The sequence below is a fragment of the Oratosquilla oratoria genome, chromosome 41 (genome assembly GCF_046742065.1).
Source record: "Oratosquilla oratoria isolate Oo_2021 chromosome 41, ASM4674206v1, whole genome shotgun sequence".
NCBI classification, from domain to species: Eukaryota; Metazoa; Arthropoda; class Malacostraca; order Stomatopoda; family Squillidae; genus Oratosquilla; species Oratosquilla oratoria.
The window spans coordinates 37,742,414-37,770,382 of NC_134817.1; the positions used below are offsets into that span (position 1 = coordinate 37,742,414).

Genomic DNA, 27,969 nt, shown 5'->3' on the forward strand with positions numbered 1-27,969 from the left:
TTCCACTCCCATTCATCACTCCACCCTACCTCTTTTCTTGGCTCCTCCTGGATGATGGGTCAGAAGGAATGTAGCAAGACACAGCACATCCTAAATGACCACACTAAAACCCTCACAAATCATAGCAGCAGCACTCCTCCCAATCCCAAAAATTTCAGTGGCCACCCTTGTATAATGGGAAGTGCCTTATAATATGTGTGTGTACATCCCAGGAAAGTAGAAGAAAAAAAAAAATAATAATACTATCATGGTCTGATAGATGGTAAGTGAAACAAGTGTTGGATATTTTCTATATATTAATACACAAAATAACAAGTACCTGCATGCTGAAGTTGATAAAATTTCAATTTCATGAACTCAAATTCCTTCCTTTGGCAATATTCCATGTCAAACTTTACTAAACATCGATTCCATCTTATTCCAGCAAAATTTGATTATAAAACTTTTAGTCAACAAAATGTGACTTTCAAAAAATGGCACTGCAAACTGCCTACTGAATTCTAATGTCATACTATTCACTTTGTATGAAACAGGTTAATACAAATACATACAAGAATTGTACAAGTTCTCAGACTGGACATGGCCAAAGTGTGCCTGTTGAAATATTTAACTAAACATTCTTTCCTAAAACATCAATTATCATTGGTCTCCATGGATTCATCATCTGCATCCATATCGTCTGCATCTTCATCTTGAGGGGGTCTCTCTGGAGGTTTCTCGTAAGCCTTCTCCAATGCTGACACCACTACGCCATCCCAGACTGACATCTCACTTGCTATACCTGTAATCATAAAAAACAATACTGTATGCATCTCTTAAACATCTATTTATACCAAGGGTCCCCCCCCACCTTCCCTCAAGGGAGGCAGCAAAGTAAAAAAGTAAGTATCTATTCCACTCCCATCCACAACACTTTCCTGTAATCTTAGATCCTCATGGAAGACAGGTCATTTCTGTATCTCACCCACTGCCCTAGATCAGAAGCAATGCAACAAGACTACATCCACAGCAAGGTTGCTTCACTTTATCGGCAACCCTCCCTCTCCATCCCCTCATGCAGAAAAAGAAAAGATGGCTATGTCATTCAAAACCACTCCCTACCCTCCCCCATTTCATCCCTTCCTTACATCACAGTATCATCTATAAACAGCCATTCTCCACTTAACCCTATCTCCTGATTTCTCTCTTCCATCCTAAACAAGTATTCCACTTTTAGCTCAACACCCAGTCATCCCATCCATCCATCTCGTCCTCAGTCACCCTTGTAAGTTCACTCCCCCACCTTTGCCTTCCACACACTTTTTCCTAACATTTCTTCACTTATTCTTTCCATATGTCTGAACCATCCCAATACTCTTTCATCAGCCCTGCCTTGTTTAAATTCCAGGTCTCTGTCTTGTACAGTGCCGTCAGCACACTCACCCCTTCATGTAGTCTCCTTTTTTGCATGCATTCCCAAATGTCAATTTCTCATGACACTTATTAATTCACACAGCCATTTCTTTGGTTCTCTCAGTCTACAATTTACTTCCATTACCACCCCAAATACCTAAAGCTATCCACTTCCTCCAGCTCCTCTTTTAAGACTTACTTCCAACTCAGTGCCATCCTCCCCTTGTACATCTCATCACCTTGCTTTTATCCACAATTTCCTTCAACTTTCTCCTATCCCACACCCTCCTGAACTCACTCAATCCCTCCTCTGACTCTGCCACAAGTGCATGTTGTCAACAAACAACTAGCTCCCCTCCCACTTTTCTCCATTTTCTTTAACCATTTCCAGTCCCCTGCATATGGCCCTCACCAACATCCTGCACCTCTTAACCACTTCAGTACGGGACTTAAATCTCGCGGGCAGCAGCCAATGTCAGCCATATGACGTAACGTAATAATATTCGCATCATAAAATATAGTCGCTGCTTATATTGATCGTCCTCTCTTTCACCCGCGAATTTTGAAAACCACAGAGAATGGGATTCAGGGCGCATTTGGGAGAATGTAAAAACACAGGGGCGACTACAATAAATATAATCAAGACGCCGATATGGCAGCGTCGCGAATCCACTTGCTCCTCATGACGCCTACGTGTGCGGCACCGTATGGAAGGGGTTAAACATACACTGTAAGTAACAATGATCTATCCCCTTTCTCTCTTTTTGGCTAGGCTTTCTTTGTTCTTTTAATGTACTTTGTGAGGCAGTTGCCTCACTGGCAGAGCTGGGCATGTTCCTCAGTGTGTTCTGCTTTAGTTTGGCTGCAGTTAGCGCTCCCAAACTATTAAAGCAATATAGGCGCAGGTATAGCATGTGGCCTACAAAAATTTTCTTTGTGGCCTACTAAACCATTATTTCAGTATGAACCTGTCTCTTAAACTTTAATAGTTTGGGAGCGCTAACTGCAGCTAAACTAAAATGGAACACACCCAGCTCCGCTCGCTGGTGACACATACGTAGCATTGGTGCCTCAGCAGGTCCCTAGGGACCAAACACCTGGCAGTCACTGGCTAGGTCATGACCCAGCTGCATCGGGTCAGACAAATCAGGTCTTTGAGTTCCAACCCACAAAAGACTCCTGGAACACCTGCAGCCCCCAGTTGTGCTGAACATCCCCCAAAATATATTTAATGCAAGGGTTATGACTTGATCCCAGTGAATACAAGGGGTCACTGGGAGTTCACCAAGGACAGACAGCCTTGGGAATTGAGGTAGCTATCTCCAGCCACCTTCCACACTGAGACTTTGCCGAGGACAGACACCATCTCTTTCTGCTCCTCTTGCAGCCTGAGCAAGCTTATTTACCTGTGCTTTAGCACCCAACTTTAAAAACAAACTAACAAAAATTTCCAGAATTTGCCTTCAGCCAGGGACATTCCTGACATTTGGGGCCCTGATTCCTGGTCTGTTGAGGTCTAGTTGCCCAACTACTGTTAGTTCAACTGCCTGCCAGCCAGCCTGCCCTCACCATTTTCCTGCTACATGCTCTTCTATCAGATACTAGCATTCACAATACAACATTCGACCTATGTCCACTCTCACACTGCTAGCCTCGCCAGTACAACATCCAACTGCTGAGTACCATGCTGAATTGTTTTGTGGTCTACTCCCACCACTAGATCATTTAACACACTAGAGCTGTGAGCAACCCCACCTTGACCCATTCACACTCGATGGAGATCATAAGGTCCTGAACCTCAACTCTGGTAAAGCTAATGACTAGCAAACTCAACTATCAACTCCAAACACCGACCATGGCCCATGATGGAGAGCCTTTCTAACAGAGATGACATCCTCGCCACTATCAGAGGCATTTGTATGGAAGTCCAGCTGCTGGGATATATGGAAAACAGTGAAGATAACCTTCACTATGAATGAAAAGCACTTCAGCACCATCAAGACCTCAAATCAAGGCGCCTAAATCAAACACACTACCATTTCTGGTCCAGCACCTAGTTTCCTACCTCCCCCATCCACCTTCACCCCAGAGAATGAGAAGCTAGACACTTTCTTAGGAAAGTTTGACCCATACACCAAAAGTGCAATCTATGGTTTGATGTATGCACTAACTTGCCTTCTCTTTCTTATCCCAATAGAGGCATGGGACATGGATCAATCCCTACCCTTTGACCTTCAACATGATTACCAGGAGGTTCAAAGCTGCTGAAAGATGTATACCAGCTGACACTGGTAAAACTCTGCAGTAGTTTCTTCAATGCTGCACCAAAAGTGCATGATGACATGTGACGGTTCACGCTCAGGACCCTTCAGTACCTGAATGTGTGGATCAAGGCTTGTCACATGCCAGAGACCTTCGGCAACCTCCGTGATTTCTTCGTTGCCGATCTCATCCACAGCCAACTGCCCTCTGCCATGGTAGTTCACCTTATGGACCGAAACTGCACATTCCCCAAGCAAATGATTACAACTGGGGACCAATACCTGACCACATGCCCAGACTACCTTACAACAACCGTATCGAAACCGGGTACCTCACAAACTTCCTGTGTCATCCTCTAACCCTCTTCCACAGGTGACTAGATGCCCAGAACCCCATAGTCACCAGCCATGTCCCCAATCCATGCTATTCCCATTTGACCATCAAATACCAGCCAGAACCAACCAGGCTGTGATTTCCACAGTCCAAGCAGCTACCACATGACCCAAGAATGCCAGGCCCTGCAGCAAAACTCATGGCCAAGAATGTCACCAATTCCACGTGCCACCCACATCATCATGACAGACAAGGCTGATATTACTGCCAGCCTCCTTACAACTGTCCCATTATTGAAATGTTCTGCCCTGGCAACCAGCAATGACCTCCCCTGCAACTCCTTGTCAACACCTCACAAACTGGCACCAAAGTCAAGAGTCCACAACGCCCTGCTACCAACCAGAACAAGTCTGATGTGTCCTTATTTTCAAAATGTTGCAGCCACGCCACCAAAAACACCATACCACATGAGTAGCTGAGTACTCCAAGGCTTGCTACCCTGTGACAAGTGAACCACCACATGCTACTGCCCCTGCAGTCTACCGGCCAGTTCCAAATCCGTTTTTCAGTTCCTGCCCTGTCATATTCAGTACGAGGGCAACTATCTTGACATTTCTTGTTGAGGCTCCACATGTCACTACTGCCTTGACTTCCATGGGGGCGTGTGAGGTAGTTGCCTTGTTGGTGATGCTTAAGTAACATCAGTGCCTCAGAAGGTCCACAGGGACTGAACACCTGGCAGTCAATGGCTGCCCTGAGGTCATGACCCAGCCACATCTGGCCAGACAAAAGGGGCCCTTAAGGTCCAAACCACCACAAATCACCTGCAGCCTCCAGCTGTGCTGAGCACCTCCCATGAGACAGTTAATACAACGCTCATGACCTCATCCCAGTTATAAGGGGCCACTGGGAGTTCACCAAGGAAGTTAACTCCAGCTACCTCCCATATATGTATGTATGTATGTACCTCCCATACCAAGACTTCACCAAGGAGACACCCCCCCACCCCTCCATCCTCTTGAGGCAGAGCAAGCTTATTTACCTGTTCTTAGGGGGTCCAATTTTAAAAATGAACTAACAAAACTTTCCAGAGTTTGCCTTCAGCCAGGCCCATGTCCCCTACATTCATGACATACTTAAACCATGTCAATATCTTAGAAAGCATGCATGAAATTACATACATATACCAAGGCCTTTTCCTCCCTTATAAAGGAGGTAGTCCAAGGCATAAATCCACTCCCATTCACCACCCCTCCCTATTTTCTTGGCTCCTTGTGCAAGAAATTAAACCCCATAAATGCATGCCATTCTGTTCAAAACACTTACTTGAATTTCCTTCTAACCCAAGGATCTGTTTATAGCCTCCATGTGATAGAACCCTCAAAAGTGTTTGTGCAGTCAAACAGACTTGATCCTGCTGTTCCAAGGTCATGGCAGTATGTACCCGAATATTGCCACCTTCACATGGGTCACTGATTCCTGTAATAAAATAAAATCAGACATTGAAAACAACAGGAAGGGAAAGAGACAGATGGAAGGAGGGGATGACCTTTCCCCTCCTTGGATACAGTCAGGATATGGATTATCTGCAAGGGAGAACCAGGGGAACCAAATGATTTTCTTTACACAGTATGATCAATTATCAAATGCCCAGGAATAGGTTCAGGTACATAAAAACTCCCATAGACAAAGCCATTGTATTGTAACATGGAAGAACTATATGTATACACATTCAACTCTACATTTCTAACATCCTGGACATCAAACTTTAAAAAAAATTCCATCTATACCTGCTGAGCCTGGCAGAAACAGTCCTGCTGCAAGAAGCTGCAAACATCGTCGAAATGCTGCATTGATTGGTAATGCCTGGCGACTTGGATTATTCAGGATTGCATAGTGAGCCTAAAAATAATACACAAGTTATTGTAAAAGAGAAGTATTGTCAGAGGAGGGTCTGAGACAGTGCAAGAGTTTGATATGCACAAGAGGTGGAAGTGGTAAGTCTTAAAAGAGAGAAGTTTGAGTATGTGGACAGTTTTAAATATTTACGGTCACATGTTGGAAATAGAAGAGTGGGAGGAGGTAAACTGTACAGTGAGAGAAGCAAGTAATCTCTTGCAGGAATGTTAAGAAATATGTATTTGGGAATGGATGGGAAGACTTTATAGATGGGTGATTGTGTCTATCACACTGTATGGGGCAGACTTGGAATAGAATGGAGAAATTTAAAAAAAATTGAGAGCATGGTGGATTTTACAAGGAAAGCAGGGTTGGAAAGATCTGGCAGATATGGTGATGATGACAATTCTGTTTAACATCACAAGACTAGGACAGTTCCCCTTACAGAGGACTTTGTAATGTGGAATTAAATTAACCATGCCCTTAGTCCAACTTGCTGGTGGCAGGGTTCGAATTTCCATCACTTCAACTTCTGCCGCAAGTAGTTATGCTCTAACCCACTTGGCCAGCAAGTATTCAGCAGAGAAGGTACAAGAATCAATATTGGGATTGTTTGGGCACATTGAAAGAATAAATGAAGACTAGCAAAAAATGTGTTATAGTCATAGGTGGATGGAATGAACCAGAGGGGGAAGACCAACAATAAGATGGATGGGTAAAGTAAAATAGGCTTTGACTAGAAGGGAAATGTCTTTTGAGGAGGGAAAAGAGAAAGCAAGAGAGGAGTGCGAGTTGGAAATGGTTGCGAATGGAATATATATTGACACGGCCCAAAGGGTTCTCCTCATCTTCTCTATTGTTGTATGAGGGGATGAGGGAGGGAGGGGCACTATGTAAATGAAGCAGCCAGCCCTACTGTGGATGTGCTGTCTTGCTACTGTGGGCAGGGGATCAGGACGGCCCTTCATCCACAAGGAGCCAAGATAAAAAGGAAATGGGTAATGGGTGAGTCAAATGGGTGGGGATGGGTGCATGCCTTGGCAGGCTATATCCCTTTTAAGGGGGAAGAAGCCTATTGGAATACAGAATAGATTGTAAAAGAATATGAATAATAACCCTCACACTATTTTCTCTCTTGCTTCCCAGGTCTCACACTTTACATTAATATATACCAGAAAGCCCTTTCTCAATTAAATGGGGGTCAACCAAATTGAAGTACACATTTATCATACATACATATACCAAGGGTTTTCCCCCCTTACAAGGGAGGTAGCCAAGAAGAAAAAGGCATAAAATCATTCCCACCCATTCCATCCCTAAATACACTCCCCTCCCCTCCACCCTCCCTCTTATCTTAGCACCTCCTGGATGATGGGTCATCCCTGCACCTTGTCCACTGCCCTAGGTCAGAGGCAGTGTCTCAAGGCACAGCACATCCACAGCAAGGCTGCTTCATTAAATCGGCGACCCCCCCTCTCCGTCCCCCCATGCATAAAGGCGAAGACGGGGAGAAATCCCTTCGGGCAGCGTCAAATTTTGCTCACACATACTACCTCACACCCCATTGCCCCACCCATTCCACCTCATGCATCACATCATCCATATACAACCATTCTCCTTTCACCCGTCTTCTGTCCTCTCTCGTCCTTCCTCAACAGACATTCCCCTCTTCCCCAAAGCCCCCTTCACCCCATCCATCCATCTCATCCTAGGATATCCCCTCATGTTCACTCCCTCCACATCTGCCTTCCATACCTCTGTCTTTCTTCATTCATTCTTTCCATGTGTCCAAACCATCCTAATACTCTTTCATCAACCCTATCTCCCAACTCCCTTTCCATCCCTGTTCTCCTCACCTCCTCATTTCTCAGTCTATCCTGCCTAGTAACCCCCATCATACTTCTCAGACACCTCATCTCAAACACATTCAAACTCTTCTCTTCCTCTCGTATGTTCCATGTTTCTGCCCCATACAGTATACATTTATCACCATACAGAAACTAGATGTATTTTCTAACATAATGTACAGCTTTTTCTACATTTCATATGTTGTTTTTAATAAACCTATTGCAGATATATGGGATAGGAGGAAAGCTGTTAAGAGCAGTCATGAGTTTTTATGAGAGTAGTACAGCGCGTGTTAGGATTGAAACTCCCATAGTGTACAAGAGGAGAAAGTGGCAGCAGATGAAGTGAGCAAGACTGGAGGAAGTAGATAGTTTTAGCTACTTGGGTGCAAATGTGGCAGGAAAGGGAGTGGAGGTGGAGGCAGAATGTAGATTGAAAGAAGTGAGTAAATGCCTTGGGGGATTAAAAAGTGTAATAAGAAATAGACATTTGGGAATGGATGCTAAGAGGAGACTGTATGAAGGAGTGATTGTGCCGACAGAAACATGGAACATAAGAGAGGAAGAGTTTGAATATGTTTGAGATGAGGTACCTGAGAATTATGATAAGAGTTACTAGGCTGGACAGCGTGAGAAATGAGGTGAGGAAGAGAATGAGGCTGGAAAGGGAGTTGGAAGATAGGGTTGATGAAAGAGTAGTGGGATGGTTTGGACACATGGAAAGAATGAGTGAAGGAGTGAAGAAAGACTAGTAAAAGAGGTGTGGAAGGCAGAGGAGGAAGGAGTGAACATGAGGGGTCAACCTAGGATGAGATGGATGGATGGGGTAAAAGGGGCATTGGGAAAAAGGGCAATGTCCATTAAGAAAAGGCAGGAAAGGACAAAAGATTAGAGTGAATGGAGAATGGTTGTGTATAGATGATGCTGTGATGCATGAGGTGGAGTGGGTGGGGGAGTATGCATGAGAAATAAATTGATGCAATCTGAAGGGATTTCTCCCTATCTTCTCCTTTTCTGCATGAAGGGGACAGAGAGGGGGGGGTCGCCGGTTTAATGAAGTGGCCTTGCTGTGGATGTGCTGTGTCTTGCAACACTGCTTCTGACCCAGGGCAGTGGATGGGGTGCAGGGATGACCTGTAATCCAGAAGGTGCCAAGATAAGAGGGAGGGAAGAGGGTGGATGGGGGTGGAGTATGTTAGGGATAGAATGGGTGGGAGTGGTTTTTATAGCTTTGTTTTTTGGCTACCTCTGTTATAAGAGGGAAAAAGCCTTTGGTATATATATGTATGTAATAAACCTATTAAGTTAATTTGTAATGGTCAACAAATAACACAAACTACAAACCAGCAAATCCAGCATCCAGGGGGACAAGGGCTCAAAACCTTCAAAGCGGCTTCTCAAATCTCTCAATAAACGTATGAGGACTTTAATTGATGAGTGGTGGGCATTTTCCTCAAACCATCGACTGAAAAATTATATTACTTTGTGCAAGATGATTTATTATATGGAGATTAAAAATATCTTACCGTGGTTATCTTTCAGACATATATAATATGCAATTCTCTTGTTGCATTTCACCTCAGACATAATGCCCTATCTACTTTACAAATTACGTAAAAGCTAACAACAAATAATTTTCTTCAGCTAATGAATAAACTCTAAGCAAAACGGGGGTCAATTATTAATTCATAACACTCTTACAATCTCAAAGACATCATGGATCTGAGCTTTCTACTATTCCTCCTCACGTTTCTCCCTTCCCTTACCATATATAAAAGTCCACCTCTTCAACATGATAGCGTCTCCAAGGTAAATTCACTAGGTTTCACCACTGAAATGCCAATCAAGATGTGGCACTGAGGTGGATTGAATTAGGGTGACTTCCATGGCACCATGTCCCTAGCAAGGAATCATCGGTCACCTGCCCAGAACAACCTGCAAACCCTCACCTCCATGTGGAGATGTGGCCCTAAAGGGTTGGTACATGGTCTCTGGAACAAGCCCAGTGTTCACTCACATTTTCTGAACATTCAAATATACTCTTTCCTATTCTATTTTACTTTCTAATGCAAAGCTCACTGCACTGCTACCTGATCTTTTTCTTCTTTAAGCTGGTGACAGTGAAGAGAGGAAGAAAGAAAAAGAAACTAAATAAAATAAATAAATAAATAATAATTTTGTTTTGGACGACTCTGTAAAAACTTCTGGATAACAGAGGACTTGTACCTATATCAATGAGCCCATTCAGCATGGAGTGGCACTTTCCCTATCATTCAGGCCATAGTTTGGTTATTTCACTAATCTCAACAGCACTATTTCAATGTTACACAGTTCAATAAGTAGTAAAATATATAAAGAAAAAGATAACTTCATTCACTATAGCCTTACAGGCATGTGAATAGCTTAACAAACCTATGTCTAATAGCTGCCAAATGTGATTGAAGAATCTTCTGATCCAAATGCAACTCTGGGTCTAACTTCCGTAGATTCTGATGGATGGTGGTGACCAGAACCCTCACAGTTGCTTCACTGTTGCTGATTTCAAAACCTCTGTCATTAGGTAGCATTGTCAGCACCAAAACTGTAAGACAATATGATACAATAAAGATATAGGAGAATAAGTATTAATCCAATTACCTATTACAACTAACAATCATGTATAATGAGTACAGAAACTAACCTTCCTGAGGATCCTGTGACCTGAGGTCCTCACATACTTTCTTGCCTAGGGCCTCCACAGCCTCTTTTGTGGGCAACGTCTTCAAGATGACCACAATGTCGGCAACATTGTGTCCCGTCATCATGGTGCCCTTTTTATATGAGCCCACCTGACGAACTTCCTCTATCTGCTGCATGTTACAGAGTGAATGAATAAAGAAATAAAAACACCTAATCATAAAAAGTTAAATTTACTTGGTAAAAATTATCTTTATAAAACTTCCGATATAAAGATACCTGAACAGTTGTACAGTAAAATATTGATAAATTAGCTGCCCTGACTTCTTGGGACCCTTAGAGAACCAATTATAGCCACCAGTTAAGCTTACAAGTCACTTAGTGAAGAGATTTCGTGTTCTTGTCTGGAAATACTGAGTGTAGGGTAACTTTCCATAACATTCCATGTTTCCTGATATTGTTTCAATGCAGGATGCCAGTGCAATTCTTGCATGTATTTGAAGAGAGACATTTTAAGAAGGCAAACTTAATAATGCTACAACTTGTAAAATGAAAGGATGTACCCCTACATGAGAATCTTGATTATAAAATCAAACTACATAGATATACTGATCTGTGAGAACAATATTTAGGAGGTCAAAGATACATACGCAAGCATCAAAGTTCCCAGGATCAACTATAAGATTGTCCATAACACCCTGGATTTTGGTGACCAAATTAAGCACCGCAGCTTGTTCCTGTGCAGTTGGCGAAAGGTCGGCATTTCTCTTCAGTAGTGCCTGTTGACAAAATATGGCCAATTTAAATCTACAACAAAACAAAAATCATATCAAGTTCATCAAACTACTGACCCAAACAGTGGGTACAGATGCCCTTTCATCTACAGAGAACTAAGATATTTTTACATACATACATATACCAAGGCTTTTTCCCCCTTCCAAGGGAGGTAGCCAAAAAGGGAAAGGCATAAAAACACTCCCACCCATTTCATCCCTAGATACACTCCACACCCCTCCCACCCTCCCTCTCATCTGAGCACCTCCTGGATGACGGGTCATCCCTGCACCCTGCCCACCGCCCTGGGTCAGAAGCAGTGTCGCAAGACACAGTACATCCACAGCAAGGCCGCTTCATTTAATCGGCGACCCCCCCTCTCCGTCTCCCTCTGCATATAAGGCGAGGACGGGGAGAAATCCCTTCGGGCTGCGTCAAAATTTACTCACACATACTACCCCGGCCCCCACCCCCCCGCCTATTCCTCCTCATGCAGTCACAACATCATCCATATACAACCATTCTCCACTCACCTCTGTCTTCCGTCCTCTCACTTCCTTCCTCAACAGACATTCTCCTCTTCCCCAAAGCCCCCTTCACCCCATCCATCCACCTCATCCTAGGACGTCCCCTCATGAAATAAATGGGTGTGGGATAGATGGGTGTATGCCTTGGCTGGCTACCACCCTTATAAGGATAGGTATACAGATACAGCAAACTACTTGCACGCTTAGACTTGTTCCTGATAACTCACCTTTAAACTAATAAAGGTGGACCATAAAAACATGAAAGGCTTGCATCCTCCAGTCTAGGGGGGCAACACATTTAACTTGACAAAATCATCTGACCCAAAACTTGACAAAATTTACAGTGAGACTCAAGGATTCAAAGAGAAAATTTCTCTTTAAAATACAAGTAAATGTACACAGACGTGACATACCTGAATAAACACCAAGAGAAATCATTTGACTTATTAAACAAGCAATTGATACTATTAAAGTGCTTATAAATGGTCACAATGTAAATAACTAATACTTGGCTGACATCCCCTTTGCTTTTTTCAATGCAAGAACCCCTCTAGGCATGCTAGTGACTAGTTCACGAATATCATCCTGAGGGATTTCTTGCCATGTTTCCTGTAGTAATCCTAAGAGTGGCTTTGAAGATGGCTTCCTGTTCTTTGTGTGAAGTTGTCGGTCTAATATGCCTCAGAGGTGTTCAACAGGGTTAATATCTGGGGACTGACTTGGCCATGGAAGTTTCCTGATCCCATTTTGGCTCAACCAATTTTGTGTTGCTTGAGCAGTGTGACAAAGAGCTCCATCTTCCATAAATAGGAAGACATTTTTACTCATTCTACCACTGGAGAATATTGGAACAAGTCCTTCCTTTAAGGGAGTGTTGCCAGCATTCTGGTACATGTGCAAGTTTTAGGTAAACATATCAAAATAATCTCTATGACGGTGGCAACACTCATACAAAGTTATACAGCTGTATATATTTTTTTTTTTACAGAATAAAATAGATAAAATATTGGCAACCTCTGACAACCCCATCACATAAAAAAATATCCTATATATTGAAATAGTCAATATTTCTATAGCTATTTCATTTTTTGCTACAGAATTGTGTTTAAGGAGATATTTGGCAACTCCTCCCACCAGCATACCCCACAAAGACAGTGGACAGGGCATCAGTACTCTTCAAAATGTCAAAGGTGACGTCGCTCCTGGCACTCTCACCATACACCACAATTTTGATTCCTTGCCTTGTATTGTTGCTGTGATGATGGGAAAATTAACAAGAAACAAGAGAGTGAAGTGGCAGAATACAGAGAGGGCCTGTAAGTGCCTGAAAAAGAAACAAGGAAAATGAAAGAGGAAAGCATCACAGCTGCACCCAGCACTCCACAAGCATATACTAGCCACACCCACCTTACACCTTCTCCACTCACACCACACACCCTCACCTCACACCTCATTAGCAAAGAAGAGGAAATTGGAGGTTTGCTATATACTGCAACCATCAAACAAATGGTTGTGAAAAGTTAATTCCCCATCCTGTTAAGTTTATGTTTTTGTTCTTTCTGTTATAATATCTTCAGTTGTTCTTTATGGATTTTTGTCATTTTTATTTCATTTGAAAGAAAATATCATGCTCTATATTTTCCAAAGTAAAAAATTAAATTAATTTGAATTCTTTTATGAAACATGAACTTTTCTGGCATTTTTTTTTTATATTATTCAGAGAAACAAATTAAAAATTAAAGGTATTTAATAATTTTTGTTCCCCAGACTTTCATTTCATCCATAGCTGAGTGATGTGGAAGAATTTTCCATCAAGTAATTAGAGCTTCATTATATCTTCACTATGCTTTATATATACATGGGAGGAACACAATACCCCGAGGTCATCCCTGCCCCCAACCACATTGCTCACGTGGTTGCCCACATGAGCCAGACACAGGACCTCCACAGCAGTTGGAGCTAGTTTACCCAATTTCATTCTATGTCAACCCCATCCCCTCATCCACTCAATCTATGGACCTCATCCCTTTGGGCCACATCATTCATTCACCCATTTACAATCTCTCCACTTACATCTTTACCACCATTCCTTGTCTGACATTCTTCTTGCATCCAAAGTCCCTTTTGATCTATCCTATCCATATGCTATTTCCACCCTAATAATAATACATTCATGCATAAACACCAAAAGGCCTTTTCCCACTTATAAAGGGGTGACTAATTCAAAGGAAATACCCACACTACACTCATCCAATACACATTTGTTATCCCTTCCATCTTGGCATTTTATGGATAAAGATACCATCCCAATCCCCTGCCACACCTCTTGGGTCAAAGGCAAAGCACAGAGACACAATGTTCTCACAACTGAACCTGACAATTGGAGCTGTGACCCACACTAGTTCATTATAAGGTGACCCCCTTCTTCATTTACTTAAAATAATTTATAGAGCACACATCAATTCATGCTACATCATTTCTTCATCTATTTACAACCATCCTTCATTCACTCCTCTTCTGGACTTTTTCTTCCTTAATTAACAGACATCTCAGATATTTAAGGATCAGCAACCCCAGAATTCAGAATACCCATGTGAAGATGAGCTACCCTACATATTAGCTTTCTCTTCAATACAAGTCAAATTCTCGCACACAACATTGTATGCCTGAGGTACAATGATGCATCATAATACTTGCTTTACAAAATAGTTACTGCTGTATTACTCATTCTCTTTCACTCAGAGTAATAATAAACACAGAAAACATGATCAAGCCTGTTCAAAGGATTCAGAGGTCACTCATCTACAACTACAAAATAAATATAATCAAAATGCCAACACCGGCATCCTCACATACCAACTTGCGCCTCATGATGCCTACGTAGGCATCATCATGCAAAAGAGGTTAAAATAGTAGCATCCCCAGAAATGTGCCTGGTTAGGTTACTGAACCAAACCTAACCAAACAACATAACCTAGTTAAGACCAGTCACTCCAAACATTAGCTTGTAAAGATAATCTACACACAGGCACTCTGAGGTTGCAGATCTTTACAACATCCAAAATCTTTTCTCACCAATATCTGTTTCATAGGACCACCAAAACCAATAAGAACATAAGAATGAAGAAGACTGCAAGAGACCATAAAGCCTACACTAGGCAGCTCCATATCCATCACCACCTGTCATCCCCATCTATAAAGTTGTCTAATCACTTCTTAACCACTTCCATACTGTGACGCCTACGTAGGCGGCATGAGGAGCAAGTGGGTACTCGATGATGCCGACGTCGGCATCTTGATTATATTTATTGTAGTCGTACCTACGTAATTTCCATTCTCTCTAAACTGGCTTCATCAATTTTCTATGGTTATCAAAATACACGGGTGAAAGAGAATGAACGATTGAGCACTGACTTTATTTTTTATGCGATTATTATGACGCAACATCGCACGTCGGGTAGCTAATGCTGCCAGACGTGTGATGTGCCCCGGAGTGAAGAGGTTAAAACAACTGATTGTTTCAGCGCTTACTACATGGTTACTAAGTCTATTCCATTCGTTGACCACCCTATTAGTAAACCAATTCTTGCCTATTTCCTTCTTAAATCTAAACTTGTCCAGTTTATAACCATTACTGAGTCCTGCCCTGTTGTATTAATATGATGACCTTGTTTGCATCACCCTTGTTAAAGCCTTTGATCCACTTGCACCTCTATTAGATCACCTGCACTCTACGTCTTTCCAGAGAGTGTAATGCAAATTTCTGAGTCCATGTATCATTTCGGTCATTCTTCTCTGTACTGATTCTAATGAATTGATGTCCATTCTGTAGGATGGAGACCAAAAATGTACTGCATAGTCAAGGATGGGTCTAACTATCGCTAGATAGAGTCTGATAATTACCTCTGCACTTTTATTCGTTACCATCCTAGCAATGAAACCTAATGCTCTGTTAGCTTTATTCCTGGCACTAATGCACTGTTTCCTGGTTTTAAGGTCCAGACTCACTAGAACTCCCAAGTCTCTCTTCCACTCTGTTTTCTCTAAAAGCATGTTATCTAAGCTGTATCTATTTTCAGGGTTGTGTAGCCCTACATTTAACACACTACACTTTGAGATATTAAAGTTCATCATATTTGCCATTTCACCGACCATGTGAACAATTTAAGATCATCCTGCATCATCTCTGCATAATCTCCTGCCATAATTAGGCGTCTTATTTTAGTGTCATCTACAAACTTATCAACATCAATCTTTATCCCATCGTGTAAGTCATTTATGTACATAATGAACAAAATGGGATCCAAAACCGAGCCCTGGGGGACCCCACTAGTAACACTGCCCTACCTAGATTTTACTCCATTTATGGTGACCTGCTGTTTTCTGTTACTAATCTAAGCTCTAATCCCTTCTAACACTTTTCCTCCTATGCCATGGACTTTGATTTTATTTAGTAGTCTCTGGTGTGGCACCTTGTCGAACGCTTTGCTAAAGTCAAGGTAAACAACATCGTAATTATCATTGTTATATGATGCCTTATATACTTTAGTGTAAAAGGATAGAAAAGTAGTCACACATGACTTACCCTTGGAAAAACCATGCTGTGTATCACCAATTTAATTATCTCTTTCGATGTGTTCTCCGAGTCTATTTACTATAACTGATTCAAGCATTTTTCCTATAACCGATTTCAAACTGATTGGCCTAAAAACAGGAACAACGTTTGTCTGCCTCCAAGTAATAGGCACAAAACCAGTGTCTACCGATTTATTAAATATCTCAGTTAACTGGTCGCAGATTTCAAATTTACACTCCTTAAGCATTCTCGGAAAAATTTCATCTGGACCTGGGGATTTTGTAGCTTTAAGTCTTTCAATCTGCTTGACTACTACTTCTTTACTAATGCTGATATTAGATAGACTACTTTCTTCATCCCCTCTGAAAATTGGATGGCAGTCAGGTACTATATCTAACCTCTCATTAGTAAACACCAAGAGAAAATAATTGTTAAAGTCCTCACTCATTTTTTCCTCCGATTCTATCATGAGATTTTCATCGTTTTTTATTGGTCCTTTTCTTTCTTTATATTTTGTTCTATAGAGATGAAAGAAACCCTTTGGGTTGGATCTTGCTTGACTGGCAACCATAATTTCATAATTACATTTTGCTATACTTGTATTCTTTTTAACTAGCTTTGCCATTTCATTATATTTTGACCTAAGGTGTGTTTCCCCGTTTTTATTTTTATTTTTATGTAAAATACTCTTTTCATTCCGATCTCATGTATCAATCTGTCCGTCATCCATTTGGGAGTATTACTATTTTCCGTATAAGGGGGATAAATGTATTTTGTGAATTAATAATTAGATCAGTTAGATTGCTATACCCATTGTTATTCCTTTTAACACTCTAAGTTCCAACTAACCTGTTGGAAAGCTGACTCATCTGGAGCAGTTTTGACACGGGGAAATGCAGACTCGCACAGCACCATATCAAAAGGTAATCTGGGCACAAATTGCTTCATCTTGGGAACAAAGTGTGGCCCTGGTCCCATGGGCCTTGGTCCCATTCCACCCCTCATGCCACGACCTCTTCCTCTCGTCATTACCATGCCGTGCTCTGTAAAGACAAATTTTGTATTATGTATATGTGCTCTAAATCAACCAAATATGCATTTAACCCTATCTTTTTTTTGCAGTAAACCCCACAGCATATAAAGACAAATTTTGCATTATATGTGCTCTAAATCAACCAAATATACACCTAATCCTATTTTTTTTTTACAGTAAACCCCACAGCACTGATAGGTCTGGGTAAAGATTTCTAAAATTTATTCATGAGGTTTTCACACATACATACAATATACCAAAGGCTTTTTCCCCCTTTTATAGGAGGTAGCCAAAAGACAAAGGCATAGAAACCACTCCCACCCATTCCATCCCCTACATACTCTACTCCCCTCTACCCTCCTTCTTATCTTGGCGCCTCCTGGATTATAGATCATCCCTGCATCTTGGCCACTGCCCTGGGTCAGCAGCAGAGTTGCAAGACAAAGCACATCCACAGCAAGGCCACTTCATTAATTCAGCAACCCCCCTCCCCCATCCCCTCATGCAGAAAAGGAGAAGACAGGGAGAAATCCCTTCGGGCTGCTTCAACTTATTTCTCATACATACTTCCTCACCCCCCATCCCCCACACACTCCCCCTCATGCATCACAGCATCATCCATTCACAACCATTCTCCATTCACCCCTATCTTCTGTTCTCTCCCGTCCTTCCTCAACAGACATTCCCTTCTTTCCCAATGCCCCTTTTACCCCATCCATCCATCTCATCCAAGGTCAACCCCTCATGTTCACTCCTTCCACACCTCTTTTAATAATCTTTCTTCACTCATTCTTTCCATGTGTCCAAATAATCCCAATACTCTTTCATCAACCCTATCTCCTAACTCCTTTACATCCCCATTCTCCTCCTCACCTCCTCATTTCTCATGCTATCTAGCCTAGTAGCTATCATACTTCTCAGGCATTTCATCTCCAATACATTCACACTCATTCTTATGTTCCATATTTCAGCCCAATACAGTGTTATTGGCACAATCACTCCTCCATACAATCTCCTCTTCCCAAATGTCTATTACTAATCACACTTTTTAATCCCCCAAGGCATTTACTCACTTCTTTCAATCTACATTCCACCCCCACCACTCCCTTTCCTGTCACATTCGCACCCAAGTATCTAAAACTATCCACTTCCTCCAGTCTCTCTCCCTTAATACTCACTTCCAGTCTGCTGCCACTTTCTCCCCTTGTACATTTCATCACTTTACTTTTACCCACATTTATCTTCAGCTTCCTTCTTTCACACACCTCAAACTTCCTCAATCATTCCTCTGATCCTGCTACCAGCGCATTGTCATCAGCAAACAACAACTGGCTTATCTCCCACTTTTCTCCATTTTCTTTAACCATTTCCAATCCCTGACCTACTACTCTTGCACCACCCCATCCATGTATAAATTGAACATCCCTGACGAAGTCCCATCTTTACCTCAAACCATTCACTCTCTCCATTTCTAATCCTCACATAAGCTCTACTACTCTCGTAAAAACTCTTGACTGCTCTTAACAGCTTTCCTCCTATCCCACATATCTGCAATACTTCCTACAGTGCCTTTCTGTCTACCGTCATAAGCCTTTTCCAGATCCATAAAAGTCCCAAAAAATCCTTACCTTTTCCTATAGCTTTTTCACATATCTGTCTTGCCACAAAAAATCTGATCTACATAACCCCTACCTGTCCTAAATCCACACTGTTCATCTCCTAATCCTCTCAATCAAGATCCTCCCATAAGCCTTCCCAACTACGCTTAAAAAGCTAATCCCTCTGAAACTACTACACTCACACTTGTCTCCCTTTCCATTTTAAAGTGGAACTATACAGGCACTCCTCCAGTCCTCCGGCACTCTACCCTCTCTTAACCACTTCCATACGGTGACGCCTATGTAGGCGGCATGAGGAGCAAGTGGGTACTCGAAGCCGACGTTGCCATCTTGATTATATTTATTGTAGTCGTACCTACGTAATTTTCATTCTCTCTAAACTGGCTTCATCATTTTTCTATGGTTATCAAAATACACGGGTGAAAGAGAACGAATGATTGAGCACTGACTATTTTTTATAATGCGATTATTATGACGCAACATTGCACGTCGGGTAGCTAATGCTGCCAGACATGCGATGTGCCCCGGAGTGAAGAGGTTAAACAAACATCAAATAACCTCACCAGCCAGTCCGCCATCACTGTACCTCCTTTTATCAAACATTCTACGTAGCATCCATCCAGACACCAGGTGCCTTACCTGCTCTCATCATCTTAACAACTGCCTTCATTTCATCATTCCTTATTTCTCCTCCATTTTCCTCACTCATCATGGTCATTTTCTTAGCACTTCCCACTGCAACTACCTTTCCCTCCCTATCCTCCTTCACATTTAGCAGCTCCCTAAAATACTCTGCCCACCTTCATCTCACTGCCTTCTCTTCCATTATCATCTCTCCATCTGCACCTTTTACCTTTTCTTCTCTACTTGATTCACCTCCTCTTCCTCTTTTAATTTCTTTCCAAAACATCTTTTTATTACTTTCAAAATTTCCTGTCATACTCTTACCCCATTTCACATCTGCTTTCCTCTTTGCCTCCTATATCTTTGCTTTACTTCTCTTTTCTTTGTACCTCTCATATGATTCCCTCGTCCTAATTTGTAACCAATCTGTGAAAACCTGCTTCTTCTCTTCTACACCTTTGCTTCCTCATCCCACCACTCACTACCCTTCCTTCTATTCCCTCCCATCTTTGCTCACCTTATGATGCCCTCCTTGAACCATCCCCATTCCTCCTCCACTCCTAGTTTTATGCTATCCTCCACTCCCACTCCTCTCTCAGCTTCTTCTTATACTCCTCCTCCTTTTCTCATTTAAGCAGTTCACTCTAAATACCTCCCTACCTTCTGCCCTTTTCCTCTTTCTCCACCAATTCTCCACTCTCTACATTACTCTTATAGTTAACTCAACCCCATTGCACAAGGTTCTACATACATATACATATACCAAGGCTTTTTCCCCCTTATAAGGGAGGTAGCCAAAAAGGAAAAGGCATAAAATCATTCCCACCCATTTCATCCCTGAAACACTCCACACCCCTCCACCCTCCCTCTTTTCTTAGCACCTCCTGGATGACGGGTCATCCCTGCACTTTGTCCACTGCCCTGGGTCAGAAGCAGTGTCGCAAGACACAGCACATCCACAGCAAGGCCGCTTCATTAAATCGGCGACCCCCCTTCTCCGTCCCCCTGTAATGGTGACATATTCCTTGTGTGTTGTACATACATACTTGTAGTATTAATATGTATTTATTGTAGTATTATTATGTATATTGATTTGATTGTTGCCATTGTATATTTGTGTGTGCATTTTTCTTTGAAATCGAACCGTGCGATTTGTGCATGTTTGCCCGCGAATCTTGGCGTCCCCACGCCAGTCTTGTTCTCACCTCTAAAGTGTATGCACGCTTGTTCGTGTTGTGAAATATTTACTTTAAACATATGAACCTATTGTTTCATTTAAAGTCATCCCCAAGCATAAAGGTGAAGACGGGGAGAAATCCCCTAGGAAGGTCCTACATTGTTTTTGACATTCTCAGGTAATTTGTTGACCCATAAAACCTTCATATCCCAAGTTGCATGTCAATTGGGCCAAGGGTTTGAATTTTACAGATGATTATCTCTAAACTGTTAATAGTTGCCACGGCAACACGAAAGGTGTTAGTAAGAGTAGTATAAAAGGAAGGTCCTACATTTATTTTGACATGTTCAGGTGATTTGTTGACCCATCAAACCTTCACATGCTAAGTTGTATGTCAATTGGCACAGCAGTTTGGGTTTTACTGATAATCATCTCTAAATTGAAAACTTCGAGTTGCCATGAAAAGGCAAATTTGGTATGATGGAGACATTCCAAATTGTTTTTGACATACTCAAGTGCTTTGTTGACCCATAAAACCCAAGTATTCCAAATTTCAATAAAACTGGATAGGTGGTTTAGAGTTTGTGTATTTCTTTACCAAAATCTTTACAAATTACCACACTTCGGTCTCACTAATTACCGACTAAAACCGACCAAACCAGAACAAGGACGGTTTTTGCTCAAATGCACAATTCTATATAAAAGATTAGCATATGGTTGCATTATTTGACATATTTTCTTTAAAATGTGTGATTTTTATGTAATTTCATCAAGAAGTTACATTTTTATCCTCTGCAAAATTACCGACCACAGCTACGAATACAGTCCTTCTCACTACAGTAATTACCGACCAAGGATGGTTTTTGCTCAAATGCACAATTTTATATGAAGAAAATTAGCATATGGTTGCATTACTTGACCTATTTTCTTTAAATTGTGTGATTTTCATGTAATTTGATCAAAGAGAAGCTGTGGTCGGTAATTTTGCAGAGGCTAAAAATGTAACTTCTCTTTGATCAAATTTTCATGTAATTTGATCAAAGAGAAGCTGTGGTCGGTAATTTTGCAGAGGCTAAAATCGTAACTTCTCTTTGATCAATTTTAATGAAAATCACACATTTTAAAGAAAACAGATCAAGTATGCTGATTTTTTACGGTATTCGTAGCTGTGGTTGGTAATTTTGCAGAGGCTCAAACAACTTCTCTGATCAAATTACATGAAAATCACACATTTTAAAGAAAATAGTTCAAATAATTCAACTATATGCAATCTATTACACTAATAATAGTAAGAAACTTAATAGTGTAGTTTGTGGTCTGTAATATTGCAGAGGATAAAAACTTCTTTCATCAAATTACATGAAAATCACACATTTTAAAGAAAATACGTCAAATAATGCAACCATAAGCTAATTTTTAAAATAAAACTGCATTTGAGCAAAATCTGTCCTTGGTCGGTTTTGGTCAGTAATTAGTGAGATGGACAGTATTCGTAGCTGTGGTCAATTTTGCAGAGGATAAAAACATAACTTCTCTTTGATAAAATTACATGAAAATCCCACATTTTTAAAGAAAATTGGTCAAATAATGCAACCACATGCTAATTATTTATATAAAATTGTGCATTTGAACACAAACAGTCCTTGTTCGGATTTGGTTGGTAATTAGTGAGATGCCACACTTTGTTATGGTAAAAACTAGCCAAAAAATTGGAATAGAAAAATCATTAAAAAAAAATGTATCTCCCTTATTTTTCAAGCTACTTAAAAAATTTGGTCAATTTATAGTTTCACCCAACCAACGATTTTGATATGTGGCTTGTTTTTCTGGCGAGAAATTTTGTGATTTGAACGATGGTGTACATAATTTCCGTTGCAAATGCATACTTTTCAAGTAATTATTGAGGTTATGCACTTATGCCTACATCTCCCCAACGATCTGGGGGGACCTGTGGGAAATCCGGGTTTTTGGGTGGGGAGCACTAATAAATCGAGTAATGCACATTGCAAAACAGGTATAAAATGAACAAGAACACACAAAAAAGCTTAGAATCACCTTTGAGGTCCAGAATGTGGTTGGCTAACGTGAGTGGTAGCCATGTTTGTTTACCAAGTTACCAACGATTCGAAATATTTGTCGCTATATCCGCTACATTTAGTGAAGGCCACTCCACCTGCGCAGGAGTTGCTAACTGTAAACTAACGTAACCTGACCTAACCAAACCTAACCTATCCTAACCAAACCTAACGTAACCTATCCTATCCTAACCTAACCAACGTAACGTAACCAAACCTAATGTAACGTAACCTAACGTAACATAACCTAAGCTAAGCTAAGCTAAGCAAAGCAAACCTAACCTAACCTATCATAACCTAACCGAATGGTTAGGTTAGGTTACGTTAGTTTACGGTTAGCACCTCCAGAATTTGATATGTGGCTTATGTGTTTCTGGTGAGAAACGTAGTGATATGAACGATGGTGTACATCATTTCCATTGCAAATACATACTTTTGAAGTAATTAAGTATTGAAGTTATACACTTATGCATACATCTCCCGAACAATGTGTGGGCGGTACAGGATTTTGGGTGGGGAAGACTAATAAATGGAGTAATGCACATTGCAAAACAGGTATAAAATGAAGAAGACTAAAGAAACACATAATATCCCATTTCGGCAGGTACTGTGCGCGGCACCATGTTTGTTTACTAACGATTTTAAGTATTTGTGACTATAACCGCTAGATTTAGGGAAGCTGCTCGTGCAAGAGTTGGTAACCATAAACTAACCTAACCTAACGGAGGTAACGTTAGTTTACAGTTAGGAAGTCTTGCGCGGCTGGAGTGGACTTCGCTAAATGTAGCTGATCTAGCGAGACATTTTTTGAATCGTTGGTAAAAACAAACATGGCTACCGCTCACGTTAAGCGTGACTCCGGCCCTAAAATGTGATTTTTTTTCTATAAGTGTTTTTGTTCATTTTATACCTGTTTAGGAACGCGCATTACTCCATTTATTAAAAGTATTTTTGTTCATTTTATACCTGTTTTGCAATGCACATTACTCCATTTATTAATGTTCCCCACCCAAAAACCCCGATTTCCCACACATCCCCCCAGATCATTCGGGAGATTTAGGCATAAGTGCATAATTTCAGTAATTAATTACTTGAAAAGTACGCATTTGTGACGGAAATGATGTACACCATCATTCATATCACAACATTTCTCACCAGAAACACATGAGCCACATATCAATTTCTATGGTTGGGTGAAACTATAAATTGACCGCAACTCCTGTGCATGTGGAGTGGCCTTCACTAGATGTAGCGGATATAGCGACAAATATTTCAAATCGTTGGTAACAAACATGGCTACCGCTCGCGTTAGCCGACCACACTCCAGACCTCAAAGATGAAATTTATGGTTTTTTTTATATCTTTTTCATGTGTTCTTGTTCATTTTATACCTGTTTTGAAACGCGCATTACTCGATTCATTAGTGCTCCCCACCCAAAAATCCCACACGTCCCCCTAGATCATTGGGGAGATGTAGGCATAAGTGCATAATTTTAATAATTAATTACTTGAAAAGTACGCATTTGCAATGGAAATGATGTACACCATCGTTCATATCTGGTCTCACTAATTGCCAAACCGAACAAAACCGATAAAAGCCGAACAAACCAACAAAACCCAAACAAGGATGGTTTTTGCTCAAATGCACACTTCTATATATATATGGTTGCATTATTTGAACTATTTTCTTTAAAAATGTGTGATTTCCATGTAATATAATCAAAGAGAAGTTACGTTTTTATCCAGCCCGTCCTCAATGATCATTGGTAGTATGGATCAAACTTCACTCTATTAAGTTTCTTACTATTGTGTTATTAGTGTAATAGACTGCATATAGTTGAATTATTTAAACTCTTTTCTTTAAAATTTGTGATTTTCATATAATTTGACCAAAGAGAAGTTATGTTTTTAGCTTCTGCAAAGTTACTGACTGGTGGTCACAAATTTACCGCTAGCCTGCCATCTATGTTCTGCGAGTGCAGATCATCACTGAGCGTCAGGGTTGCCAGATTGGCGTTTTTAATGCCAACTTTTGCATTTTTGGCATGTTTTTACTGTGTTTGGCAGGAAAATTTGTAGGGTGGCATTTTTGGGAATTTGGCTTTTTTTTTTTTTAATACCCAATCATTATTAGAGATCATTATTTTACTTGTATCAAGAATTAAATGATGATGTATATGGCTGGACGAATCGTAGCTGTGGTCGGTAATTTAGCAGAGGATAAAACGTAACTTCTCTTTGATCATATTACATGGAAATTACACATTTTAAAGAAAATAGTTCAAATAATGTAACCATATATATATATATATAGGTGTGCATTTGAGCAAAAACCGTCCTTGTTTGGGTTTTGTTGGTTTGTTCGGCTTTTATCAGTTTTGTTCGGTTTGTTCGGCAATTAGTGAGACCCTTCATATCACATTTCTCACCAGAAACACATAAGCCACATATTAAAATCATTGGTTGGGTGAAACTATAAATTGTCCGTTGCGTCGTTTTCTTTCCAATGAAATGGGCTTTCATATGCAACAAGAATTTAGGGGTTAATTTTTTTTTTGCAAATTTTGTGCCTGTACCTAATTTATGGTTGCCCAATCACTGGCCAATGCTACATAAAAAAAAAATGAGTTCTCACAACACTTGTTACCACTGAACATTAACGGGGTTCTATATTGATCTGACAATATAAATTTGTTTAAAAAAATTATATTAGCTTCCCTCACCTACGCGAAGCCAGTCAGAATGTCCCACTGTCAAAACGTCCCACTTGGCCTTCGGTCAAAACGCCCCACTTGGGTGCACCAAAACGCCCCACTACCACTGGATCAAACTACGAATAACGTCCCACATAAAAACGTGTTATTAGTGTAATAGATTGCATATAGTTTAATTGCTTCAACTATTTTCTTTAAAATGTGTGATTTTCATGTAATTTGCGGTCACTACTTAGCGACAACTAGCAAGAACTAATTGCACGCCAGTCAGAACGTCCCACAACTAACAGGAACTAGTTAACGCTAGCGTCAACTGCATTAATTAAACCGACAACTAATATTTTTGGGCATAAAATGTATCTTGCAATGTACTCAGATGTATTCGAACCAAATTTGATGCGATATACAGGACCTAAATTTAATTTATTTACTAGTCGCCGACCAAACCTACCAAACCCAAACAATGACGGTTTTTGCTCAAATGCACAATTTTATATAAAATTTAGCTTATGGTTGCATTATTTAACCTATTTCCTTTGGAATGTGTGATTTCCATGTAATTTGGTTAAAGAAAAACTGTTTTAATTTAATATACCTAGCAAGAACTAATTGCACGCCAGTCAGAACGTCCCACAACTAACAGGAACTAGTTACTCAGAACGTCCCACAACTAACAGGAACTAGTTAACGCTAGCGTCAACTGCATTAATTAAACCGACAACTAATATTTTTGGGCATAAAATTTATCTTGCAATGTACTCAGATGTATTCGAACCAAATTTGATGCGATATACAGGACCTAAATTTAATTTATTTACTAGTCGCCGACCAAACCTACCAAAGCCGACCAAACCCAAACAATGACGGTTTTTGCTCAAATGCACAATTTTATATAAAATTTAGCATATGGTTGCATTATTTGACCTATTTCCTTTAAGAAAAACTGTTTTAATTTAATATACAACACATTTTAAATACAACAGGTCAAATAATGCAACGACATGCTAGCTAATTTGTCGCCGACCAAACCTACCAAACCCAAAAAATGACGGTTTTTGCTCAAATGCACAAGTTTATATAAACTTTAGCATATGATTGCATTATTTGACCTATTTCCTTTGAAATGTGTGATTTCCATGTAATTTGGTTAAAGAAAAACTGTTTTAATTTAATATACAACACATTTTAATAATTTATAATGTCCCACTTGGGTATACCAAAACGTCCCATGCCAAGTCAAGGCATTTGATGGTCTACCGGTACAGGACATCACGACTAAAAATTCGTCATTACTGGAAACTTTTGCATTTACAATGCACCCATTGTTATAGATACTACTAACCCTCCTAAGTTTAAAGTGGTATACGTCACTTGGATAATAATATGTCACATAGGGTTCATTGCAAACACAAAAATAACCAAATATTGCTTGATGGACAGTCCTGTTGATAACAACAAGCATAGGCATATTCACGGATAATAGGGTTCTTAAAGTCCAATTCCCAAACCCAAATCAAATATGTGCTTAATCCCAGCATTTACTTCTCACTTGTTCCAGAAAAGAGTAAATTCTAATCCCTCAACGATTTTACTTACCCAAGACTTTAAATTCTACAACGCTACCGCCAGACTTACTAGTACACGCTTAGCCAGACGCCGACAACCATCAAAACAATTCCAGTAATATTTTCATTAAAACATAAATAAATATTTTACATACATTTACCAAATTTACATGAAATAAAAAGAAATATTTAAATATAATTATTTCAATTACCTCTTGAGATGGATAACACGTACTGCTCTCTTTGCAAAAAAACGTACAAAGGTTTAGAAGACTTTGGAATATTTTGACATAATTTTCCAGGCTAAAGAAAATCAATAGGATATACATTATCCAAACAATTTCGTGGAAAACACTGTATATATCATATATTTAGCCATGAAAGGAATACTTTCAAACGCATTCCGTGTTTACTCACCTGGTTTACTCATCTCGTTTAGAACATGGTCCTTTGAGTAATATCATATGTCAAAGTTGAGATTCAATTAACATTGGGTGAAAACAAATAAGATTAGAAAGAATAAAATAATCAAGTTTGGAATTTGTGCATCAAATAAGATTTGGATGCAGGACTGTAAGTGATAAGTCGCTTACAAGTTACATGTGACACCGGACACAATTACCCAATTCTATATATCTAATAAATCTCGAAACATGGTAATTACCTCGTTAGAATACCTGTAATATCGAACCATGGCATGTATCCAGTATTTACATGTTCTTTACTTATGATATGCCCCGGCCGGAAAATGACCTGTTAATTTTTACATAAGTCTACATATTCCGAGGCAAGAGAGGAAAAGAAGTGGAGTGGTTTTTGTGATTATATATCACGTTATTATAAGAGATCTCTTAACATTTGTAGATATAACTGATG

General features: G+C 40.2%; 1 protein-coding gene across 4 annotated transcripts; it reads right to left on the minus strand.

Moving 5' to 3' along the window:
• Positions 1-278: 278 nt before the first annotated feature.
• On the minus strand, positions 279-27,683 carry LOC143021232 (interleukin enhancer-binding factor 2 homolog). Of its 4 annotated transcripts, none has more exons than XM_076178601.1 (9): positions 27,511-27,683; positions 17,136-17,329; positions 11,060-11,188; positions 10,414-10,579; positions 10,146-10,314; positions 9,078-9,198; positions 5,778-5,889; positions 5,314-5,466; positions 279-781 (listed from the first exon to the last, which is right to left on the minus strand). In XM_076178601.1, the coding sequence occupies exons 1-9, from the start codon at positions 27,521-27,523 to the stop codon at positions 633-635; spliced, it is 1,206 nt and encodes a 401-aa protein (XP_076034716.1). In that variant the 5' UTR covers positions 27,524-27,683; the 3' UTR covers positions 279-632. The 4 variants fall into 4 exon arrangements, with proteins under 4 accessions (XP_076034716.1, XP_076034715.1, XP_076034718.1 ...); XM_076178600.1 differs by having other exon boundaries at positions 10,414-10,582; positions 27,511-27,681; XM_076178603.1 differs by lacking the exon at positions 27,511-27,683 and adding an exon at positions 27,125-27,210 and having other exon boundaries at positions 10,414-10,582.
• Between the last annotated feature and the right edge of the window lie 286 nt (positions 27,684-27,969).

What these genes read in the sequence shown, in the direction of transcription:
- LOC143021232 (XM_076178600.1), bottom strand. An exon ending in GTCACAGGATCCTCAGGAAG is followed by an intron (nt 10,315 to 10,413) that starts GTTAGTTTCTGT and finishes ATTGTCTTACAG; the next exon opens with TTTTGGTGCTGACAATGCTA. An exon ending in TGGGTTAGAAGGAAATTCAA is followed by an intron (nt 782 to 5,313) that starts GTAAGTGTTTTG and finishes TTATGATTACAG; the next exon opens with GTATAGCAAGTGAGATGTCA.